The 15,222-nt window shown below is 36.2% G+C and overlaps 1 protein-coding gene across 1 annotated transcript in view; it reads right to left on the bottom strand.

Moving 5' to 3' along the window:
* nckap1l (NCK associated protein 1 like) overlaps nt 1-15,222 on the bottom strand; it is a 69,284-nt gene that overhangs the window by 21,971 nt on the left and 32,091 nt on the right. Inside the window, exons 4-5 of the mRNA XM_005796975.3 lie at nt 1,028-1,084; nt 649-791 (exon numbers count right to left, since the gene is read on the bottom strand). Coding sequence (XP_005797032.1) covers nt 649-791; nt 1,028-1,084 — 200 coding nt within the window. The remainder of the gene's footprint in view (nt 1-648; nt 792-1,027; nt 1,085-15,222) is intronic.

Here is a 15,222-nt window from a genome sequence, read left to right as displayed (position 1 = left end):
AAAAACAAATATCCTCCACATTGAGTTTACTAAGTAAGCTGAAATGTCACCTGCTTGTCAAAAATTTATTATAAGGCCATGGTGAAGCTGATTTATGAGTAATATTGATTGATGAAAATGAATGAAATTAATTATAGCTGCCTTCAAGAAATTTTCAAGTTACCTCATGCAGAAGATGTTCTCCAGGTTAAAGCTTGAGACCAAAATACAGCTAGTGATTTTTATTTTTATTTTTTAAAATCCAGCTTGAATTGACGATCTAAACGGCTATTGAGATATAAAAAGCTTTGTCCTTTTTATTTATGAAGCTTATAAAAGAACACTGTATAAGCTTCAGTTAAACAGTGTTTAACTAAATACTGTTTAGTTAAAACATTAAGTACATGATATTTATAGTTAAATAAGGCAAATGGTACAACTGAGTTTTAATGGAGATAAATTTTGTTAAATGCCTCAGTAAGGCCAGAGTCACAAATACAATCTACTGCTGGTTTGTTTTGGTCAATAAATACTAAGTTAAAGGTTGAAATCTAAATTATTTCAACCTTCAAGTATAAAAAATATCCCTGATGAAACAAACAACCCCTGTTTTTATGTTTGAAGTGAGACAAGGATGCGGTTATAAGATCCGTTCTGCAATTTTCTCACCTGCTGCCATTGGTCATCTCATGAGCACAGTTGAACATTCCCACCAAAACCTTTTTGTCATCAATGCGAGAGAGCAAGATGATAACAGATGCATAGGTGCTTATCAGGTCCAGATAGTTTTTGGTGAAATCGAAGTTGGAAGCCTAAATTGAACAAAAAAAAACAGCACATAATCATCCCTTTAATTTTTTTCCACACTACCTTAAAAGTTAAAACAATGTTAAAAGCACCTGACATAAAACAGGATGTAAAATGAAAGAGTGATCTACAGTGGTCACTAAAGTAAACTAAAATATGTCACAGGTGACATTTTTTATAACATCAAGAGGCAATGTTTAAAGTCTTAAGGTTTTGACAAAGCAACTCTGTAGGTACATACAATATCAAAGTAGCACTGGCAGGCATCAATGGTGTTCAGCAGTTCATAAACATGATCCTGAAAGGAGAACAGAGAATTATTTTTTTTGAACAATAGTAATGACAATAACAAAGTAAGTGTTTTAAGCAATATTTCAAAATAATATTTCAACTGGGAGATATAGTTTATTGGCATTAAGAATAAATGTCATTATTGTTATTGTTCACCTCTCATCACATTTTCATGGCTTCAATGCAATGCCAAAACATCCATCAGAAGATTTGACTTAATAATTTAAATTTCAAATGAATGTGAGGAGATAATGATTTTTACCTCAACTTTATGCATTAGAGACAGACGGACAAATGGAAATAAGTCGAACTCTAATATTTGGGGCCTGCCATGCAAAGCAATGGCAGGAACCTATTGCTATTCTCCCAAGAAAAGTTTCTTTATTATTGGGGCCTGCCATGCAAAGCAATGGCAGGAACCTATTGCTATTCTCCCAAGAAAAGTTTCTTTATTATTGGGGCCTGCCATGCAAAGCAATGGCAGGAACCTATTACTATTGTCGGAGAGAAGCGTCTCTTTATTTATTTTTCTTCCGTAACCGTTAATGCGGCTCATACCGCTGGGTGCACACCTACAAATGAGGTATCAAAACGTGCAGAAAATTCACGCCATGATTGCTATTACTTTTGGTGGGATTTGGGCTTAACGTGGCGACATAATTCGCAAAAAACTACGAAAAAAATCCCATAATAAATCAATGGGAAAAATCCTAGAAATACCCTATTTTTGAGGATTTGCTGTGTCGTCACAAATTCACCTAGAAATGCCATTCAAATTTCATTTTGTAGATACGTCTGTGATCTCTTCGAAAGTGAAGACGGCTCGTCGATACCAGTTACGGTTTGTCCACAATTTGCCTCTAAGCGACCCAAAGTTTCTCATTTTTGGTCATATTAGAGTGACAGCCGACCTCGGATCAGATATGGGCACAACATTTCTTTCTCTCATCACTGTAAATGCTCTGAGTGAGGTACAGATATGAATCTCGGGACTATCGCAGAAGACACATTGAACTGTCATACGCTTAAAACGCTTTTCGAATATGTATTACGGTTCCCGAACAAGAAGGATTTGTTTCCAATGCTTTTTTTCAGTAAAGTGTGTTTGCTCAAACACACTTGTGTGTTTGAGAGCTCACAGCTCAGAGCTCACACCTGCTGAGACCATTATTTGCCATAGCAACGGAACTCAAGAGGCTATTGGCTGGTGATTTGGACTACAAAAACGCATCACTGTAGTTCTATCTATCCTCAGTTGAAACAGATCAGGACTGAGAACTGGCCTTTACAACTACTTGCTGCTTTGGGCTGTATATAACTGATTTAACTCAGTAACTGTTACACATGGGATTAGTTTGGAACTTTAAAATTAAGCATATTGAAAATTTCACAATAAAAGCCCTGAATATTTTTACATGACGTAATTGCTCTTTTTTGGCTTTATTTGACTTTTTCATCCAAAGCACTGTTACACATGGTATTAGTTTGGCCCTTTAAAATGAAGCTTAACAAAAATTTCAAAATAAAAGCCTTGAATATTTTACATGACGTAATTGCTCTTTTTGGCCGTATATGACTTTTTCATCCGAAGCAATGTTACACATGGGATTAGTTCGGAACTTTAAAATGGAGCTTAATAATAATTTCAAAATAAAAGCCTTGAATATTTTACATGACGTCATTGCTCTTTTTGGCCGTATGACTTTTTCATCCAAAGCAATGTTACACATGGGATTAGTTCGGAACTTTAAAATGGAGCATAATAATAATTTCAAAATAAAAGCCTTGAATATTTTTACATCAGGTAATTGCTGTTTTTGGCTTTATGTGACTTTTTCATCCAAAGCACTGTTACACGTGGTAGTAGTTTGGCCCTTTAAAATGAAGCTTAACAAAAATTTCAAAATAAAAGCCTTGAATATTTTTACATGACGTAATTGCTCTTTTTGGCTTTATTTGACTTTTTCATCCAAAGCACTGTTACACATGGTATTAGTTTGGCCCTTTGAAATGAATATTAACAAAAATTTCAAAATAAAAGCCTTGAATATTTTTACATCATGTAATTGCTCTTTTTGGCTTTATTTGACTTTTTCATCCAAAGCACTGTTACACGTGGTATTAGTTTGGCCCTTTGAAATGAAGCTTAACAAAAGTTTCAAAATAAAAGCCTTGAATATTTTTACATGACGTAATTGCTCTTTTTGGCTTTATTTGACTTTTTCATCCAAAGCACTCTTACAGGTGGTATTAGTTCAGAACTTTAAAATGAAGCATACTGAAAATTTCAAAATAAAAGCCTTGAATATTTTACATGAAGTAATTGGTCTTTTTGGCCGTATATGACTTTTTCATCCAAAGCAATGTTACACATGGGATTAGTTCGGAACTTTAAAATTAAGCATACTGAAAATTTCAAAATAAAAGCCTTGAATATTTTACATGACGTAATTGCTCTTATTGGCCGTATATGACTTTTTCATCCAAAGCAATGTTACACATGGGATTAGTTCGGAACTTTAAAATGGAGCATAATAATAATTTCAAAATAAAAGCCTTGAATATTTTTACATCATGTAATTGCTTTTTTTGGCCGTATATTAATTTTTCATCCACAGCACTGTTACACATGGGATTAGTTTGGCCCTCTGAAATGAAGCATACTGAAAATTTCAAAATAAAAGCCTTGAATATTTTTACATGACGTAATTGCTCTTTTTGGCTTTATTTGACTTTTTCATCCAAAGCACTCTTACACGTGGTATTAGTTCAGAACTTTAAAATGAAGCATACTGAAAATTTCAAAATAAAAGCCTTGAATACTTTTACATCAGCTACTTGTGTTTTGAGCATTATATAACTATTTTAACCCAAGGACTATTACGCATGGGATTAGTTTGGCCCTTTGAAATGAAGCATACTGAAACTTCCAAAATAAAAGCCTCGACAACATTTTAAATCGTACCGAACGGTGCACGTCCGCCTCGCTTAACGTTCTTGCGGTTCTCCGCGTGCCACTGCTTACGTCGCGGCGTTCTTTGGCGTCGACGCCGATTTGTGGCGCGACGACGCCGGGCCCGAACCCCACGGGCGCGCCTTGGCAGGCCCCGGCTAAATTTCTTCCGAAATTTTTATTATTATTGGGGCCTGCCATGCAAAGCAATGGCAGGAACCTATTACTATTGTCGGAGAGAAGCGTCTCTTTAATATTATTATTATAGAACTTTATTTTTCTTCCGTAACCGTTAATGCGGCTCGTACCGCTGGGTGCACACCTACAAATGAGGTATCAAAACGTGCAGAAAATTCACGCCATTGGAGCTATTACTTGTGGTGGGATTTGGGCTTAATGTGGCGACATAATTCGCAAAAAACTACGAAAAAAACCCCATTATAACTCAATGGGAAAAATCCTAGAAATACCCTATTTTTGAGGATTTGCTGTGTCGTCACAAATTCACCTAGAAATGCCATTCAAATTTCATTTTGTAGATACGTCTGTGATCTCTTCGAAAGTGAAGACGGCTCGTCGATACCAGTTACGGTTTGTCCACAATTTGCCTCTAAGCGACCCAAAGTTTCTCATTTTTGCTCAAGTTAGAGTGCGTTTCTGGCTGCTTAGAGTGAGAGATGAAGACAACTTTTTCAACCCAAATCATTTTTGAAATCGCCATCACGCCCACAAATATCGCACGATTAGTATCAAAATCGGTCCTGACATTGATACGCCTGTCTGCTCCGGTAAAATGTTTTCGAAATTTATCTAGACCGTACGGTTTTCTGTCACGGTGCTTCAGAGCAAAGTCATGCGACAGGATTTTCTGAGGCTGTCTGAGGCTCTCTCCCATGTATTTGAATAGAATTTCAGATCTGGGCACAACATTTCTTTCTCTCATCGCTGTAAATGTTCTGAGTGAGGTACAGATATGAATCTCGGGACTATCGCAGAAGACACATTGAACTGTCATACGCTGCAAACGCTTTTCGAATATGTATTACGGTTCCCGAACAAGAAGGATTTGTTTCCAATGCTTTTTTTCAGTAAAATGTGTTTGCTCAAACACACTTGTGTGTTTGAGAGCTCACAGCTCAGAGCTCACACCTGCTGAGACCATTATTTGCCATAGCAACGGAACTCAAGAGGCTATTGGCTGCTGATTTGGACTACGAATACGCATCGCTGTAGTTCTATCTATCCTCAGTTGAAACAGATCAGGACTGAGAACTGGCCTTTAGAACTACCTGCTGCTATGGGCTGTATATAACTGATTTAACTCAGTAACTGTTACACATGGGATTAGTTTGGAACTTTAAAATTAAGCATACTGAAAATTTCAAAATAAAAGCCTTGAATATTTTTACATCATGTAATTGCTGTTTTTGGCTTTATGTGACTTTTTCATCCAAAGCACTGTTACACATGGTATTAGTTTGGCCCTTTGAAATGACGATTAACAAAAATTTCAAAATAAAAGCCTTGAATATTTTGACATCATGTAATTGCTCTTTTTGGCTTTATTTGACTTTTTCATCCAAAGCACTGTTACACATGGTATTAGTTTGGCCCTTTGAAATGAAGCATACTGAAAATTTCAAAATAAAAGCCTTGAATATTTTTACATGACGTAATTGCTCTTTTTGGCCGTATATGACTTTTTCATCCAAAGCACTGTTACACATGGGATTAGTTTGGCCCTTTGAAATGAAGCATACTGAAAATTTCAAAATAAAAGCCTTGAATATTTTTACATCATGTAATTGCTCTTTTTGGCTTTATGTGACTTTTTCATCCAAAGCACTGTTACACATGGGATTAGTTTGGAACTTTAAAATGGAGCATAATAATAATTTCAAAATAAAAGCCTTGAATATTTTTACATCATGTAATTGCGGTTTTTGGCTTTATGTGACTTTTTTATCCAAAGCACTGTTACACATGGTATTAGTTTGGCCCTCTGAAATGAAGCATTCTGAAAATTTCAAAATAAAAGCCTTGAATATTTTTACATCATGTAATTGCTCTTTTTGGCCGTATATGACTTTTTCATCCAAAGCACTGTTACACATGGGATTAGTTTGGCCCTTTGAAATGAAGCATACTGAAAATTTCAAAATAAAAGCCTTGAATATTTTTACATCATGTAATTGCTCTTTTTGGCTTTATTTGACTTTTTCATCCAAAGCACTGTTACACATGGTATTAGTTTGGCCCTTTGAAATGACGATTAACAAAAATTTCAAAATAAAAGCCTTGAATATTTTGACATCATGTAATTGCTCTTTTTGGCTTTATTTGACTTTTTCATCCAAAGCACTGTTACACATGGTATTAGTTTGGCCCTTTGAAATGAAGCATACTGAAAATTTCAAAATAAAAGCCTTGAATATTTTTACATGACGTAATTGCTCTTTTTGGCTTTGAGAGCTCACAGCTCAGAGCTCACACCTGCTGAGACCATTATTTGCCATAGCAACGGAACTCAAGAGGCTATTGGCTGCTGGTTAGGACTACGAATACGCATCACTGTAGTTCTATCTATCCTCAGTTGAAACAGATCAGGACTGAGAACTGGCCTTTAGAACTACCTGCTGCTATGGGCTGTATATAACTGATTTAACTCAGTAACTGTTACACATGGGATTAGTTTGGAACTTTAAAATTAAGCATAACGAAAATTTCAAAATAAAAGCCTTGAATATTTTACATGACGTAATTGCTCTTTTTGGCCGTATATGACTTTTTCATCCAAAGCAATGTTACACATGGGATTAGTTCGGAACTTTAAAATGGAGCATAATAATAATTTCAAAATAAAAGCCTTGAATATTTTTACATCAGGTAATTGCTGTTTTTGGCTTTATGTGACTTTTTCATCCAAAGCACTGTTACACGTGGTATTAGTTTGGCCCTCTGAAATGAAGCATACTGAAAATTTCAAAATAAAAGCCTTGAATATTTTTACATCATGTAATTGCTTTATTTGGCCGTATATGACTTTTTCATCCAAAGCAATGTTACACATGGGATTAGTTCGGAACTTTAAAATGGAGCATAATAATAATTTCAAAATAAAAGCCTTGAATATTTTTACATCAGGTAATTGCTGTTTTTGGCTTTATGTGACTTTTTCATCCAAAGCACTGTTACACGTGGTATTAGTTTGGCCCTCTGAAATGAAGCATACTGAAAATTTCAAAATAAAAGCCTTGAATATTTTTACATCAGGTAATTGCGCTTTTTGGCTTTATATGAATTTTCATCCAAAGCACTGTTACACATGGGATTCGTTCGGAACTTTAAAATGGAGCATAATAATAATTTCAAAATAAAAGCCTTGAATATTTTTACATCAGGTAATTGCTCTTTTTGGCTTTATTTGACTTTTTCATCCAAAGCGCTGTTACACATGGGATTAGTTTGGAACTTTAAAATGGAGCATACTGAAAATTTCAAAATAAAAGCCTTGAATATTTTTACATCATGTAATTGCTCTTTTTGGCTTTATTTGACTTTTTCATCCAAAGCACTGTTACACGTGGTATTAGTTCGGAACTTTGAAATGAAGCATACTGAAAATTTCAAAATAAAAGCCTTGAATATTTTTACATCAGCTACTTGTGTTTTGAGCAATATATAACTATTTTAACCCAAGGACTATTACGCATGGGATTAGTTTGGCCCTTTGAAATGAAGCATACTGAAACTTCCAAAATAAAAGCCTTGACAACATTTTAAATCGTACCGAATGGTGCACGTCCGCCTCGCTTAACGTTCTTGCGGTTCTCCGCGTGCCACTGATCACGTCGCGGCGTTCTTTGGCGTCGACGCCGATTTGTGGCGTGACGACGCCGGGCCCGAACCCCACGGGCGCGCCTCGGCAGGCCCCGGCTAAATTTCTTCCGAAATTTTCTAGTTGGGGCCTGCCATGCAAAGCAATGGCAGGAACCTATTACTCTACACCCAACAAAGTGTCTCTTTATTATAATTCTTTATTTTTCTTCCGTCACCGTTAATGCGGCTCATACCGCTGGGTGCACACCTACAAATGAGGTATCAAAACGTGCAGAAAATTCACGCCATTGGAGCTATTATTTGTGGTGGGATTTGGGCTTAACGTGGCGACATAATTCGCAAAAAACTACGAAAAAAAACCCATTATAAGTCAATGGGAAGAATCCTGGAAATACCCTATTTTTGAGGATTTTCTGTGTCGTCACAAATTCACCTAGAAATGCCATTCAAATTTCATTTTGTAGATACGTCTGTGATCTCTTCGAAAGTGAAGACGGCTTGTCGATACCAGTTACGGTTTGTCCACAATTTGCCTCTAAGCGACCCAAAGTTTCTCATTTTTCCTAAAGTTAGAGTGCTTCTCTCGCTGATTAGAGTGAGAGATCAAGACAACTTTTTCCACCCAAATCATTTTTGAAATCGCCATCACGGCCACAAATATCGCACGATTAGTATCAAAATCGGTCCTGACATTGATACGCCTGTCTGCTCCGGTAAAATGTTTTCGAAATTTATCTAGACTGTACGGTTTTCTGTCACGGTGCTTCAGAGCAAAGTCATGCGACAGGATTTTCTGAGGCTCTCAGGCTCTTTCACTAACACTTCACACCTTGGTGTGAAACTTATTTAACATAGCAACGGAGCTCAAGAGGCTATTGGCTGCTGGTTTGGACTACAAATACGCATCATTGTAGTTCTATCTATCCTCAGTTGAAACAGATCAGGACTGAACTGGCCTTTATAACTAATTGCTGCTATGGGCTGTATATAACTGATTTAACTCAGTAACTGTTACACATGGGATTAGTTTGGAACTTTAAAATGAAGCTTAACAAAAATTTCACAATAAAAGCCTTGAATATTTTTACATCATGTAATTGCTCTTTTTGGCTTTATTTGACTTTTTCATCCAAAGCACTGTTACACATGGGATTAGTTTGGCCCTTTGAAATGAAGCTTAACAAAAATTTCAAAATAAAAGCCTTGAATATTTTTACATCAGAAAATTGCTCTTTTGAGCTTTATATAACTGATTTAACCCAGCAATTGTTACACATGGGATTAGTGTGGCAATTTAAAATTAAGCTTGATGAAAATTTCAAAATAAAAGCCTTGAATATTTTTACATCAGGTAATTGCTGTTTTTGGCTTTATTTCACTTTTTCATCCAAAGCACTGTTACACATGGTATTAGTTTGGCCCTTTGAAATGAAGCTTAACAAAAATTTCAAAATAAAAGCCTTGAATATTTTTACATCATGTAATTGCTCTTTTTGGCTTTATTTGACTTTTTCATCCAAAGCACTGTTACACATGGTATTAGTTTGGCCCTTTGAAATGAAGCATACTGAAAATTTCAAAATAAAAGCCTTGAATATTTTTACATCATGTAATTGCTCTTTTTGGCTTTATTTGACTTTTTCATCCAAAGCACTGTTACACATGGTATTAGTTTGGCCCTTTGAAATGAAGCATACTGAAAATTTCAAAATAAAAGCCTTGAATATTTTTACATCAACTACTTGCGTTTTCAGCATTATATAACTGATTTAACCCAATGACTATTACACATGGGATTAAAATAGACTGTTTTGCATGAGCAGCAGATAGATCCTCTATTGCACATGTGTCAAACTCAAGGCCCGCGGGCCACATGTGGCCCGCTACGTCATTTTATGTGGCCCTCTCCCCCCTACCACCGTTTTACAGCCCCATTGATTGACTTAAAATAGGTTTTGAGCACGAATTGACTACAAACTACATATCCCATAATGCCTTCCGATTCTTACCAACCAACATTACGGCTTCTCGCCACTAGAGTGCAGCAGAGTCACCTCAAGCTGATTATTAATTTTCCCAGCGAATAAAACTGAAACATCGACAAGCTAACAAGCTAAAGAGCGAAGTCCCGTGATGTTTCAATCGAGGACTTTTACCGTCTACTGCCCCCTGATTTGATGCCACAGCTTCGACTCCATGCAGCTCCTGTGTTTTGTCCACGTTTGGAAGCACCTATCTGTGCGAACAGATGTTTTCAATAATGACTTTAAACAAGACCAAGCACAGATCGCGCATTACTGACGAAAACCTACACGCCGTTTTGCGGATTGCCACAGAATAGAGCTAAAACCAGACATCGACGAACTGACCAGGGGAAAACGGTGCCTGACATCCGGCCAGAAAACATTGGTAAGCACAAACAAACTACATTTAAATAGAATGAATGTAAAACCAAAACTCAGTATACTGGAATATGCATATAGTTTATTGATTTTGCTTGTGTTGTGTTTATTTACAGAACACAACACAATGAGGATGTGTGTGAGTTGGTGACAGGGTGAAGAGGGATCAGCGTTGTGTTCAAGGACAGGCAACGTCACCTCATTGTTTTGTTCTTATGTGAAATGCATGTTCGTTGTGTAATAAATAACGAAAAAGTTTTGTGAATGAAGTTGAGAGTTAATATCAAAACTTGTTTTTTATTATTTGTCTGCTTATCTTCAAAGCAGACAAAGAGTAATTTTCCCAGCGAATAAAACTGAAACATCGACAAGCTAACGAGCTAAAGAGCGAAGTTTAGCTGAGCAGTTTAAAAATACTGAGCATATTTTTAAACTGCTCAGTTTAAAAATACTGTAATTTTTAAACTGAGCAGTAATTTTACATCCATGCAAACTCAAATGTAATATTTAAAACTTGAATACATAAAATCAGTTATTTAACAATATGAGGTGTTGTTTAAAAATAAAAAAGATAGCAATTTCTTTTTATTGCAGAGACATTAGATTCTTAAATTTATGGTATTCTTTAAATGTTGTAATTTTGGTTCATTGTAAACTTTACCTGTAAAAAGTTTGTAGAAATCTTTAACATAAGGTCAATATATATTTTTAAACTGTAATATGTTGTGTGTGTGCGTTATTGAACATTTATATTTGTGACAATCATTAGGTAAATGCTAATGAACTGCCTTCCTGCAGTTTATGAGCATTGAACTGTTACTAAACAGTTCAATGCAAGGTTCATTAGCGTTAGCATTTTAGCTTCAATAAGCTATTAGCTATTTATTTTACTTTTTAGCAATGTTTAGTATACTGAATGGAGTAAATCAATTACAGAAAATATCCTAGTGATTTCCCACATACTGATGAAAGCAATGACGCTAACATTAGCGTTTCTGCTGATTTTAGCTGATATACTTACTTTATAATACTGAATGGTGCACGTCCGCCTCGCTTAACGTTCTTGCGATTCTCCGCGTGCCACTGATTACGTCGTGGCGTTCTTTAGCGTCGATGCCGATTTGTAGCGTGACGACGCGGGGCCCAGACCCACGGGCGCGCCTTGGCAGGCCCCGGCTAAATTTCTTCCGAAATTTTCTAGTTGGGGCCTGCCATGCAAAGCAATGGCAGGAACCTATTGCTATTCTCCCAAGAAAAGTTTCTTTATTATTATTATTCTTTATTTTTCATCCGTAACCGTTAATGCGGCTCATACCGCTGCGTGCACACCTACAAAAGAGGTATCAAAACGTGCAGAAAATTCACGCCATTCCAGCTATTACTTTTGGTGGGATTCGGGATTAACATGGCGACATAATTCGCAAAAAACTACGAAAAAAACCCCATTATAACTCAATGGGAAAAATCCTAGAAATACCCTATTTTTGAGGATTTGCTGTGTCGTCACAAATTCACCTAGAAATGCCATTCAAATTTCATTTTGTAGATACGTCTGTGATCTCTTCGAAAGTGAAGACGGCTCGTCGATACCAGTTATGGTTTGTCCACAATTTGCCTCTAAGCGACCCAAAGTTTCTCATTTTTGCTCATATTAGAGTGACAGCCGACCTCGGTTCATATCTGGGCACAACATTTCTTTCTCTCATCGCTGTAAATGCTCTGAGTGAGGTACAGATATGAATCTCGGGACTATCGCAGAAGACACATTGAACTGTCATACGCTTAAAACGCTTTTCGAATATGTATTACGGTTCCCGAACAAGAAGGATTTGTTTCCAATGCTTTTTTTCAGTAAAGTGTGTTTGCTCAAACACACTTGTGTGTTTGAGAGCTCACAGCTCAGAGCTCACACCTGCTGAGACCATTATTTGCCATAGCAACGGAACTCAAGAGGCTATTGGCTGCTGGTTAGGACTACGAATACGCATCGTTGTAGTTCTATCTATCCTCAGTTGAAACAGATCAGGACTGAGAACTGGCCTTTACAACTACTTGCTGCTTTGGGCTGTATATAACTGATTTAACTCAGTAACTGTTACACATGGGATTAGTTTTACACTTTAAAATTAAGCATATTGAAAATTTCACAATAAAAGCCCTGAATATTTTTACATGACGTAATTGCTCTTTTTTGGCTTTATTTGACTTTTTCATCCAAAGCACTGTTACACATGGTATTAGTTTGGCCCTTTAAAATGAAGCTTAACAAAAATTTCAAAATAAAAGCCTTGAATATTTTTACATCAGCTACTTGTGTTTTGAGCATTATATAACTATTTTAACCGAAGGACTATTACGCATGGGATTAGTTTGGCCCTTTGAAATGAAGCATCCTGCAAATTTCAAAATAAAAGCCTTGAATATTTTTACATGACGTAATTGCTCTTTTTGGCTTTATTTGACTTTTTCATCCAAAGCACTGTTACACATGGTATTAGTTTGGCCCTTTGAAATGAATATTAACAAAAATTTCAAAATTAAAGCCTTGAATATTTTTACATCATGTAATTGCTCTTTTTGGCTTTATTTGACTTTTTCATCCAAAGCACTGTTACACGTGGTATTAGTTTGGCCCTTTGAAATGAAGCTTAACAAAAGTTTCAAAATAAAAGCCTTGAATATTTTTACATGACGTAATTGCTCTTTTTGGCTTTATTTGACTTTTTCATCCAAAGCACTCTTACACGTGGTATTAGTTCAGAACTTTAAAATGAAGCATACTGAAAATTTCAAAATAAAAGCCTTGAATATTTTACATGAAGTAATTGCTCTTTTTGGCCGTATATGACTTTTTCATCCAAAGCAATGTTACACATGGGATTAGTTCGGAACTTTAAAATGGAGCATAATAATAATTTCAAAATAAAAGCCTTGAATATTTTTACATCAGGTAATTGCTGTTTTTGGCTTTATTTGACGTTTTCATCCAAAGCACTGTTACACATGGGATTACTTTGGAACTTTGAAATGAAGCATACTGAAAATTTCAAAATAAAAGCCTTGAATATTTTTACATCAGGTAATTGCTGTTTTTGGCTTTATATGACTTTTTCATCCAAAGCACTGTTACACATGGGATTAGTTTGGAACTTTAAAATGGAGCATAATAATAATTTCAAAATAAAAGCCTTGAATATTTTTACATCAGGTAATTGCTCTTTTGGCTTTATTTGACTTTTTCATCCAAAGCACTGTTACACGTGGTATTAGTTTGGCCCTTTGAAATGAAACATTCTGAAAATTTCAAAATAAAAGCCTTGAATAATTTTACATGACGTAATTGCTCTTTTTGGCTTTATTTGACTTTTTCATCCAAAGCACTGTTACACGTGGTATTAGTTTGGCCCTTTGAAATGAAGCATACTGAAAATTTCAAAATAAAAGCCTTGAATATTTTTACATCAGCTACTTGTGTTTTGAGCATTATATAACTATTTTAACCCAAGGACTATTACGCATGGGATTAGTTTGGCCCTTTGAAATGAAGGTTAACAAAACTTCCAAAATAAAAGCCTTGACAACATTTTAAATCGTACCGAACGGTGCACGTCCGCCTCGCTTAACGTTCTTGCGGTTCTCCGCGTGCCACTGATCACGTCGCGGCGTCCTTTGGCGTCGACGCCGATTTGTGGCGCGACGACGCCGGGCCCATGCCCGACGGGCGCGCCTTGGCAGGCCCCGGCTAAATTTCTTCCGAAATTTTCTAGTTCTTCTTTATTTTTCTTCCGTAACCGTTAATGCGGCTCATACCGCTTGGTGCACACCTACAAATGAGGTATCAAAACCTGCAGAAAATTCACGCCATTCCAGCTATTACTTCTGGTGGGATTTGGGCTTAACGTGGCGACATAATTCGCAAAAAACTACGAAAAAACCCCCATTATAAGTCAATGGGAAAAATCCTAGAAATACCCTATTTTTGAGGATTTGCTGTGTCGTCACAAATTCACCTAGAAATGCCATTCAAATTTCATTTTGTAGATACGTCTGTGATCTCTTCGAAAGTGAAGACGGCTCGTCGATACCAGTTACGGTTTGTCCACAATTTGCCTCTAAGCGACCCAAAGTTTCTCATTTTTGCTCAAATTAGAGTGACAGCAGACCTCGGATCAGATATGGGCACAACATTTCTTTCTCTCATCACTGTAAATGCTCTGAGTGAGGTACAGATATGAATCTCGGGACTATCGCAGAAGACACATTGAACTGTCATACGCTCGAAACGCTTTTCGAATATGTATTACGGTTCCCGAACAAGAAGGATTTGTTTCCAATGCTTTTTTTCAGTAAAGTGTGTTTGCTCAAACACACTTGTGTGTTTGAGAGCTCAGAGCTCAGAGCTCACACCTGCTGAGACCATTATTTGCCATAGCAACGGAACTCAAGAGGCTATTGGCTGCTGATTTGGACTACGAATACGCATCGCTGTAGTTCTATCTATAGTGGAATACTCAGTTGAAACAGATCAGGACTGAACTGGCCTTTACAACTAATTGCTGCTTTGGGCTGTATATAACTGATTTAACTCAGTAACTGTTACACATGGGATTAGTTTTACACTTTAAAATTAAGCATATTGAAAATTTCACAATAAAAGCCCTGAATATTTTTACATGACGTAATTGCTCTTTTTTGGCTTCATTTGACTTTTTCATCCAAAGCACTGTTACACATGGTATTAGTTTGGCCCTTTAAAATGAAGCTTAACAAAAATTTCAAAATAAAAGCCTTGAATATTTTTACATGACATAATTGCTCTTTTTGGCTTTATTTGACTTTTTCATCCAAAGCACTGTTACACATGGTATTAGTTCAGAACTTTAAAATGAAGCATACTGAAAATTTCAAAATAAAAGCCTTGAATATTTTTACATCATGTAATTGCTCTTT

The sequence above is a fragment of the Xiphophorus maculatus genome, chromosome 20 (assembly GCF_002775205.1).
Source record: "Xiphophorus maculatus strain JP 163 A chromosome 20, X_maculatus-5.0-male, whole genome shotgun sequence".
NCBI lineage: Eukaryota > Metazoa > Chordata > Actinopteri > Cyprinodontiformes > Poeciliidae > Xiphophorus > Xiphophorus maculatus.
This window is presented reverse-complemented; position numbering and strand designations above follow the sequence as displayed.